Source organism: Glandiceps talaboti, chromosome 6, assembly GCF_964340395.1.
Source record: "Glandiceps talaboti chromosome 6, keGlaTala1.1, whole genome shotgun sequence".
Lineage (NCBI taxonomy): Eukaryota > Metazoa > Hemichordata > Enteropneusta > Spengelidae > Glandiceps > Glandiceps talaboti.
Window position 1 is genome coordinate 24105592 of NC_135554.1, and position 11521 is coordinate 24117112.

Consider the following 11521-nt stretch of genomic DNA (forward strand, 5'->3'; position numbering starts at 1 on the left):
ACGTGACATTGGCCGCCATATTGGATTTTCGAAAAAATGGCATTTTTCATTTAAAAATCTTCTCCAGAACTAGAAGTCCGCTCGGTGTGACCTTTTGTGTATAGCATCATCTAAGTGATGTCTTTGAAGTTTGTGAAAAGATTTGCAATCGGTTGACCGGGCGGCCATATTGGATTTTACGAAAATGTGAAAATGGCAACTTCTCCAAAAGCACTGCACTGATTGACTTGCATTTTGTCAAATAGAATCAACTACTTGAATACTTTGAAGTTTGTAAACGAGAAAAAAATTCAATGTGTAGTTTCATGGCAATCATTGATTTAAGAAATCCAGTGGTGACCATATTGGATTTTCCTCCAAATCAATTTAATGTTTATACATAACCTTGCAAAACGCTTGGGCCCGCAAACGCTGCTTGCGGCTTTAATTTTAACTTTGGTATGGTAGACTTGTGTAGTTGTATGTTACTCACATATGCAGGAAGGTTATTGTAATACAAATGTGAAGCGTAAGTAATGACTCCATGAACGGCCAGTGGTGGTAAGACACCAATAGTTCCAGAAACAAATACCATTGCCACCACTTGGAGAATTTCGCTTCGATACGCATGGAAGTAAGTCTTCCAAAGGGAAGGTATCTTATTTCTTTCACCAGCAAGTTCCTGCAAATGTAGAATTTGGGGTAATGGCTAGACCTGATTAGTTTTTGAGCGAGATCTGTTCATGTTAATTAGGAAAATATACATATCGATGAAATCAACTAATTAAGCAATATCTTAAGACTGCATTTTTCAATTTCAATATAATTCAGTAGATACTTTAACCATAACAAATCGAATATGTCCTATAAAGTTTGTTAATGTACCTTACAGTGTTAATGAACAATTTGCATAATTAATTATATTCGGTGAATAGGCTATATCTTAAGACTGCATACTTCATTTTCAATACAATTTAGTCCATATGTTAAACATAACAGAGTGCATATGTCCTTAAAAATAGTTGATATAGTTTACAGTTTGAGAATTTTTCATAATCAACGATTTTAGGTAACCAGGCTATATCTTAAAAATGCAAGCTTCAAATTCCATATAATATGGTATATATATCAACCATAATAATACACACCTATGCTAAGACGTTGTTGATACAACTTTTACCTTTTAATGAACAATTTGAATAACGAACGATATTCAGTAATTAAGTAGTATCATGCACGCTTCAAATTCCGTATAATTTGGCATATACATTACCCTAAGAAAGCACACTTGTCCAAAAAAAGCCTGTTACCATAGTTTTTAAAGTTTTAATGATCAATTTGCATAATTAGTGATTCCCTTACTGGCGGCATTCAGTTTAAATCTGGGTATGTAATGTCCAGCAATTATCGAAGGTTACCTATAGCCAATCAAATACCATATTTTTACCTTCTCTTTATTATATGCTTTCTGAAATAACACATCTTGGTATTGGGCTGTAAATTGCTCCGGTAGACATCCAAGGTCTGCTATTTCAAGTGATTTCTTATAACCTAACCAGAATAACCAGTTTATTGAACAGAACGTCATCTGAGATAACATATTGGTGTACGGGTAGAAGAAATACATGTTTTGCCTCTCAAGGTCACGTGGGTAGTGATCTTCGTCATAGCACCAGCCGAACACCTGACGTTTGTAAGAAAAAATAGATCTCGTTTTCAACTTTTTGTTTATTATACTAGTATTACTTTCTTTTCAAGGAAATATTATCCCAGCATTCGCAATAATACATTGCAATGTCTGTCCTCTCTACCAAATGTGAGTAGGAGAAAGGTATATGGAATCCCGCCTCCTTGCACTCAAAATATGGATATTCTAGCACAGATCAACATTTGGCAGGGTTTGTTTGTTTGTTTGTTTTTGAAAATGGCTTTCCGCTACATTATGAACCGTACAATGACCTATCACAATAACAATTGTTTTATTTGGTACTTTGTCACGCTACGCTCAAAACCCTTTATAATTATACCCCTGACCTCTTGACCTATTTCTTCAAGTTCAAATTGCATACTATCCATTGCATTTAGGCGTATAGGATTAAAGCATTCACTTTACAACATCTACACTACCAGGGCCAGATTTAGCACAACAGAGTTGGGGAGGGTAATATTTTATGCCACAGACCGGGGGTTAACAAACCCCTTTAACATTGATTGATTTCCCCTGACCCTCTCAATTGCCCGTGATCACTCAAGCGTTCTTAATGAATGATGCCACGTGCAATTTCTTCAGCAACAATACTGTGACCTTGCACATGTCCTTATAAGTTATACTGTGCACAGTATCGAAAAAACATGCCTGTCTTTTATAAGGAAAGCCCTTGAATGAAGTAACGAATGTTTTTCGAGACATTCGTTGCCCAGAGTATTACTTAAATTACCGAAGTGTTAAATTACCGAAGTGTTCAAAGGGCAAAATAAAAGATGCCGTCGCCAGCGCGTACGACCACTACTTATCAGTAGCTGGCAGGCAACTTTTCAAATGAAAACATCAACTCCCCTAGCCAAAACATCGACGCGCGAAACAGAAAAGTTGGACACGGCTATCTAAAAAAAAGATACACAACGCTTGCTTTTCTCAATTTGAATTTCATGACACTTCAGCACGAGACTGTCCAAGCATGGCTGGTTATAACACGATTAATGCATATGGACGGAGATTGAGGAGAGGGACAACAACCTCGACAGAATTACAGGATTTGATTGTGCAGGAAATCCTACTACGCGGTGGTGATCAAGTCACCGGGGATTTTTCGTTTTACCGAGAGGTAGCAGAAAAGTTCCGTTTTAGTGACCGTGATATTCGAAAAATATGGAAACGATTTGTATCATGCAAACCAGTGAAAGGCAACATATCCTAAGCTGAAAGACGGCGATATTGAACTAATAGAAACTTTGAAAAGATCCCAGCCTTCCATGACGTACCGAGCACTGAAGGAAAAAATAATCTTATGCCATTATGAGATCTATTCATGTAAACTTACTGTAATTCAAAACTTCATAAAATTGTAGACTGCAATATTTTAATGATGTGTAACCCATGATTATCATAATGTGAACTGAACATATATATAGTTTGAAATTCTTTGATAAGAATGAACATCAACATATGAACATCAAAAACAAGCACTTCTGATTTAAGTTTGAAAATGTGCCTCAACTCAATAAAATTCAGTCAATATTGTGTAACAAATCTATAAGTATGCTGTGATTAGTCACTTCAGTAAAATCAGTCACTTCTGATCACATGATGGATGTAAGGGACAGTGTCTGAATAATTGACTACAAAATACAATGTTAATTTTTATGAACTTATCCCAAATTTGATAATTTTCATATATGTGACATCTAGGCATAAGGAGTACGCTTATAAATTATTTCTTGGGTTTTCAGAAAGATTATGAATGCAATAACCTTACTGATAATTTTCCATTTTGATTATTTTAAATGGTTTGTGTTCATCACTCAGCTTTGTATGGAAACATTGTTCCACAGAGATAACTAGTTTTAATTTTAACAATCTTATTGATTATTGGCAACAAAATAATTACAAGTTGAAAAAAAGATATGTTGTAAATAATTTGTGTAAATTACAGTGTATTATCAATGTCACTGAATATTAATAGAAAGTATGTGACGTGTATACAAACACAACATGAGTCGACATTTAATTTAAGCAGTAGCTATCCGATTTCACAATTTTGTTTGTGAGAACACTAAAAGCCAGGACGTTGTGTCAGATAGCCAAGCCTCTGAGTAGAGAAATGGGATATGTACATGCAAGAAGGAAGGAAGGGCAAGTGTTTGTATATAATGTGTGTTAAAAATTTAAGGTTAACTTTGACGAAATAATTTCGATTCTAAATCACAATTAACATAAATACTTGAATCGAGCTAGAAGAAATTGAAAGGCTGGTTAGAAGAAGAAGAAGAAGAAGGAGAACATTTATAATAGCGTCAATACAATGATTGGGTTGGGTTGGGTGGAAAGTTCAAGACGTTGAATAGCTTGGTGAAAGTCGATATGTATGGACATGAATTGAGGTCGTTGAAGTACTTGGCGACGAACAGAAGGAGGGGTGGTGGTGGTGGTGGTGGTGGTGGTGAAGTGTGTTCGATGATTGCTACCAATGTGTCGAGTGAGTGTTGGTGATTGGGGGGCGGACGAATGGGTAATGGCTTCAGATTTGCTAGGACATAACTGTTAACTAGAAACTAAAAAAATCAGTTATAAGAGCAAAATGAACGACCTCACCTTTGACCTGATCAAGTTCACTTCTACTAACAAACATAAAAGATAAAGTGCAATGGTGGTTATGATAACGTCGAATCGTAGAATATGAATATCGAAGCCAATCTCTTTATACAAGGATACAAGTCGAATTGTTTCCATGACAATAGCTGATATCCAATAGAGAAACAGAAGCCAAGCAAGAGAAGGTCGATTCCAATATTCCATATGATGATAATAAACCAAAGTCATAATTGCGCCACCTAATGCTGTTACTTGAGGTGTATACAGAAATGGATGTGTTACAGTATTCCTGGTGATGTCTGTCAGTATACCCTCTCCAACTGCACAAAGTAAAACCAGGCAAAGTACAATGGATGTCGTCCATTTCACGTAGTGGCCTTGGAAATGTATGATCGTCTTTGACCGGTACTGGTATGCATCGGTACAATGTCCAATGACCGCAAGGACAATTGAAGCTGTAACAACGAAGGACAAGTGTAGAAATACAGTCAGTGTGTCTGATGTACATGCATTCCACCTGTATATAGTGAGAGATGCGTTCTCTCCACAAAACCAGTGTGACCCAGTAAGCGCCATTTGGAATAGAATGCCACACGCATGCTGATTTTAAAGTAGGGGTGTTCATTGAGAAGATTTCATTCACCCTTCGATGCACAATCCTGGGGCGGTACAAGTGGCCAGCTCTAGTAGGGGTGTGCCCAGTGTTGGCCACGGTCAGTTTGTACAGTTTATAGTACGATGAATGATAGTAGTCTCTTATTTTTTAGTTCAAATGTTTGTCACATCGTTTTGGTGGGGACAGCGAGTCTATGCATGGACAAAACAAAAGACAGGTACAGGCCAGGTCAGGTCAGGTCAGGTAAAGACAAATTTCACATTCTCTTCTATAAATGCTAATTCACGTATAAATGCTAATTCAACAATTCTTTACAAAGACATCCTTGTTTATCACTGTATGTATTACACTGGCACTGTGAACTAGTTGTGAACTAGTTGTGTAACTGAATTTATTTATTATACTGTGTATATATCTGGGGCCGGAGGCCCATATTATTAAATAAACCAGTATTATTATAATTCAACAATGTAAGTGCTAGAATAAGTTCACATTCTGTTGAAAACGTCTATGAAAAATACTCCGAACCCATTGAGACAATATCTCTCTTGACATCCATTAATTACCAATTGTAATTACTTCTCACACAGAGCATGCACATTTAGATGTGTCGTAGAGTGTATAGCAGACAAGTATAAATCAAAGCCTATTTGTTACATTCCATACAAAAGAAGTGAATATAAATGGTAGATGCACACCCAATGATGGAAAACTAGACTGTCGACAGTCGCTCGCGCCTTTTTTTCCTACGTCTTATCTAAACTCCGATCCGGCACAACACTATCATAATCGCATACTGATATCGAGGGCCGAAGGCGCGAGTGATCGAGGGCCGAACCCTCGATATCAGTATGCGATTATAGTAGTATTGCGCCGGATCGGAGCGCGGCAACGACTTAAGTTTAGATAAAACGTAGGGAAAAAATGCGACGAAAACTTGGCCTTATTTTTTGCGCCAACTCTCATTGACCTTTGGTATTACTCACAATGTTCCATTTGTTAAATTCTAAGGACTATTACTATACATGTTATATTACCCTCTGAATGCAGTTGGTTAGGGGTACACCATTTCATTTCGGATGGGAGGGGCGGGGGCTGGAGATTTTTGAAAGAAAAAATTGTTGCCTGCCAAAAGTAGGGAAAAAATATGCTGACCAACTCAAGACAAAAAAAAAATTGTTCCAGGGTATGAGCTAAAATATTGCTATGCACCAAGTGCAGAAACTAGCTACAAATGTCAAATTCCCTGTACACGTGTTTCTGGCACCTCTGCCTATGGCAGGGGCAAAGGTTTATATTACTAGTAACTGTTGGCAAATGCTGAAACAAACCAAAACAGTGACTACCATCTAATCAAATTACTAAGAATATTGACTTGATTTAGTACCTTGAATGAATCCTGTAATTTTTCATAAAAGGATAAAATAATTTTAAATGATATGGCATGCAAAAATATACTTTGAGAACTTTTCTTGGTGTTAGTTTTCTGAATTAAAATTCCAATTGTTATCATCCTGACATGTTAAAATAACACCAGATAGCACTCCAGCCCCAACCTCCAAAAAAACCAACAACAACAACAAACAAACAAACAAATGGTTTACCCCTTATGAGATTTAGACAACGCAACATATACTACGGCTAGACCGACTTGGCCAATCAGAGGCCTTGATTTCGGTTGGTTATATGGAGCCATGATAACCCATTCTTTCTTAGGGGTGTGACCTATATTACTAAAACAAAAGAATTCTAAATTTGCATGAAAATAAAAAGTTTCAAAATATCTGTTTTAGCCAATCACGCCGTAGTACAAGTAAGATAGACAACTCGTTCGATAGGGTTATGTGCCAAAAACTCGTTGACTATCTAACACTTTTACGTTGAACGGAGAATATGAGACAGCCAATGCTTTGTCTATCGCCCATAGACTATGGGCGGACTCTTATTGAAAGAGAAACATTTTTGTAATGTATGAAACTGTTACGTAACATAACTAAAACCTTACTATAAACAATGCTTTATTCTGGGTAGACGAACAAATTAGTCTGGGTAGATAAACAAATTAGATACAAATGTTACATTTTAATACCAGAAATTATCTAAATTTGTCATTTCGTTGTGCTGTGCAGTTTGTCATGCGCAATGTGATTTTATGATGCTATTAACCCGTGACAAATTGCGTGACAAATTGCGTCAAACTCTTCTCTCTGCAATGAACTACAACACTGCATGAGCGATAGCACTGTTTCACCATACACATATACTTTGATACATACACTTTTGTGTTTTTCGCTGCTCTTGTTTTCATATATCAACATAGAGGGCGCCCACCTTGTTACGCTTTCGTACAGCTTGTGCTGTGTTGGAGAGAGGGCATGAGGCAACAATTCTTGTGTATATCAACAGTGGAATAACATTTAAATAAAGACAAAAACAACATGAAGACAATACAAGTATTTCCCAAAGATATCATAAGTTCTGCCACGGTACCGGTTTTTTTTCACATTGCATTTCTGGCTTTATACAATTATCCAGAATCCAGAATATGTGTAAGCATGCCACGGTAGGGCCAGAAAAAAATTAAAAAGCTGTTCATCAACGAGCAACCTAACCCATAGTAAGCTCTGTATGCCGAGCGGCTTAGCCAGAAGAAGAGAGGGGCCTTGTCGCGACAAGTTCCTCTCTTCTCGCGGCTTAGCCGCTTGGCATACATACAAAGCATAGGGGCGACAGTCACGACTCATGCAGCGGGACTACCTAACCCATCACATATTGGGGAGGTAGGTTGATTTTTTCTTCTTTTTTTTACAATGCTTGACAAGGATGTAAAAACAAACCATATATAATGATAGCAAAACATTTCAGGTTGAGTTTATAGAGTACTTATTCAGTCATTTTGATTTTTTATCTCTTGCAATTTGTCTCATGGCAATCGATTTCCATCAGTTCTAGTCAGGAAATGTACACAACTTACGGTTAAACAATTTTATAGCTCCTCTCACCCTCCTCCAAAAAAAATGTTAAAACCTGCCAAATGAAACTCCAGAATTATTTTAGCCACCCCTTCTAATCACCTACACTACAGTGGAGATATCAAATTATATGGTACAATGATGTATTAAAACAACAGTGATAACCAGCTACAGAGAGGTACTTAGCCAGCCACCTTCTATCTTGTTTTGGGAGAAAGACACCTCCAAAGATGAAAAAAATTGACAATGTAGGAGGCCATTTAGAGGCATAAAATATCAAACCATAGACATAATGTGAAGTCTTCCAATGCTTGAATATGGTAATAAATTACTAGAATTTAGACAATTATGCATTACATCTTATCTGGAAGTGTATTTTGTTGTGGAGTGGCAAAACTGAAAAATATTTTGCAGATGTGCACTTGGTAATTTACTTCTCCTGAAGTTTAATTTGGTTCCAAAACATACCGAATAAAGAGCAAAATATTTCAAGACTTTCAGACTATCAGACTTCTGAATGTCCAATGACTGCTCAGCCCCCATCCTATGGTCGTAAACTTTTTGCTCAATTCGTTTTAGTGCACGTTGGATATGCAACAGCTTAATTTAATCTCAATTCACTCTAGTATGCCACTGTATAAGATATTATATAATTTGGAATAGACTCAAATGTATATTGTTACATGTATTATTCAGAAAATATAAAGAAATCTCCTTAATTTTGAAAGAAAGTGTACATTTTACTGACATGCGAAGTCCGCATGAGGATATACAGTATTGCCCATCACCAAAAAAATGAAATGCCAAAAATATGGGTAAGTCGCCGGGGTCCGTTGAACAGCTTTGTTATTTTTTCTGGCCTAATAATCTATCTATCTATCTATCTATCTATCTATCTATCTATCTATCTATCTATCTATCTATCTATCTATCTATCTATCTATCTATCTATCTATCTATCTATCTACCTACCTACCTACCTACCTACCTATCTATATTATCTACGTGTCTGTCCATAGACCCTCCACCAACGTTGAGGGTCTATGGTCTGTCTGTCTGTCTGTCTATCTATATATCTACCTATCTGTCTGTCTGTCTGTCTGTCTGTCTGTCTGTCTGTCTAGACCTACCTACATATCTACCTACCTACCTACCTACCTACCTATCTATCTATCAATCTATCTGTCTGTCTAGACCTACATACCTAGCTACCTACCTACCTGCAGATAGTGTGCTACATATCGATGTAACTATTGATCTAGTCCGGGCGGCAGAGAGACACGATCGATTAATCCTTTAATGGTTGTATATCAAAACATCAGAACCAAGTTAAAATAAACAAGACATTGGGTCATAGGAGTACGCCATACTATTTGATTCACTTACGTCATAGTTTCATGAGAATCTTTATCACTGTGTATTCTATATGACTGGGAGATAGATAATTCAGTGTCACTGAGTACATATTGCTTGATAACTGTCAAATAAAATCACAGGACTACTCAGTGGTTGATCCATGTCGGACTCCTTTAAATAGTTTATTCAGGATTACTCCCCCAGGGTGATGATCGATATAGCCATGAGTTTCAGTCAGATAGAACTGCCAAATGACGTGTTATGTATGTATTGAATGTCCAATTTTACTGTCCATGGGCCGCAGAGTAAGCCTTCATGCAATTATATATAATTGCAAGGATTACAGGGTATAAAGTGTGCGTGGGTTTGGAATGATATACTAGTATATCTGGCCCGTTTATTGATTTTAGCCCGCGTCTGGTGTAGTCCGAGTTAAAATTTAGGTCGTCGGTCGCTGGTTTTTTTTTTAATAATCTGATGATTCAGTGAAACAAACGACAATTATACGAAATCTCTATCCAGTCGTTTATTGCTGTTGATGTTATTCTTGTTGTTGTTTATTGTTCGCTGTTGTTATTGTCTCATTCTTCTACCAGAATGTTGTTGTGCGATGGTGCGAATGTAAACTTAAAGGCACAGTTTGGACGAGTATTAAAATGCACATGTGAAAAACAGTTGCATGGTACCTCAGACCACTAGAAAGAATATAGTGGTGTGAGATGGTACAGACTGGAGCCACGGAAAACGCTGGTCCTAGACAAATGAATGAATGATATGTAATCCTTGTAGCTAGCTCCACTGATAAGATAACACTAATGCGAAAAAACCTGATTCAAATCATGGACCTCACGTTAAAAACTAACGGATACCTAATGAGATGATAACAGTAATCGATCAGTTTAATTCGACGTTTTAGTCTGGAGCGGTTGTCAGTTTAAAATAAAATATTTGTAGACATGGTAAGAGTAATACATCAAAACATGGAGGTGTGAGGGGAGATCTCCCCTTAGTACCTCCATGCTGGTGACGTCATGACATTGATTCACTAGTAGTTCATGGACACTGTGTTTTGACAGTTTTTGTTGACAAGTCGCTGCTGACGTAAGTCATAGGGTTCAACATCACGTGAAATGAGTCTCGGAAATAAACTGTTTAAATTATATCTGTCACTTTGTTAACAAATTTAAAACCCTAAACTCGTTCTAAAACAAGCAAGGGTCACCATACAATACACACAGTGTCGTTGAACTCCCAAACGTCTTTCATATTTCAAAAAGACCAGAAGCAAGCCTCCTATATGACAAAATTTGGCGAGATCTAAAGAACTTTACTTTTCAGTGAAATTCGTCCCCGGGGCTATCAGTAGAAATTCGACGTCTGAAAATAATCGGATTAAACAAGTTCATTGTTCGTTTCTGCAAACTCTTCGAGTTGGAGACAATTCAGCATAATCCCAATGACAATATAGTTGAATGGATCTGAAAATATTAAATAGACTCTCCTGACCACTAACATTTGTGCCACGGGGCCTGAACAACACGACGTGTCTTACAGTCTAATCATTAAAGTGACCATATGGATGAGGATTGGGTATTTATTTTGGTTTTTAGTTTATAAAAAAATTTTATTATGGCACCCTATTAGAAAAATCAATGTAAAACAACATAAGCCAGGTCCTCGTTTGTATTTAAACTCAATAAGCAAAACACTGATAAATGATTGTGTAAAATTTTGTTATTAGTACGTACAATAACAAACCTTTTTACGCATTTTTAAGCTAACACTGCCTAGCAGCTATAAATGTATCATAAAGTTCCGTTGGCTCTATGTAAACTCATTATTTCGAGTATCAGGTGTGGACATATAAAATTTTACAAATGTAGTACCTTTCTCTGGCCACTAGGCGGCTGACAGTATCATAGTATACGTACCGTCTCGTCTCACAAAGCCTAGGCCTAGGTTAATTAAACTTTAGACATAAAACGAACGCAAAATGTTTGATGAATAGGTACATGATATTTCTAAGCCAAATCTATTTAGAACCTTGCAAAATCTTGTGCGAATAAAATAACTTTAAATCAATGTATAATACCATGTTTATTATACAAGCTGAATTTATAAACTTTTAATTTGTGTGAAAATACTTACATAAAACTCGTTTCAACTATTCCAGACTAGTATGATGTTAATCTCAATGTATGGCACAATGAACCCAGACTGTCTTCTGGCATAGTCAGCTGACTGCATAGGGGTTTGTATCGGTATTATCATTCTGTACTTTTTTAT

General features: G+C 36.7%; 1 protein-coding gene across 1 annotated transcript in view; it reads right to left on the minus strand.

Moving 5' to 3' along the window:
* Positions 1 to 4867, minus strand: part of LOC144436993 (ATP-binding cassette sub-family C member 9-like) — a 29304-nt gene extending 24437 nt beyond the window's left edge. Inside the window, exons 1-3 of the mRNA XM_078125860.1 lie at positions 4292 to 4867; positions 1427 to 1663; positions 473 to 661 (exon numbers count right to left, since the gene is read on the minus strand). Of these exons, the coding sequence (XP_077981986.1) occupies positions 473 to 661; positions 1427 to 1663; positions 4292 to 4867 (1002 nt within the window). The remainder of the gene's footprint in view (positions 1 to 472; positions 662 to 1426; positions 1664 to 4291) is intronic.
* Positions 4868 to 11521: the final 6654 nt, after the last annotated feature.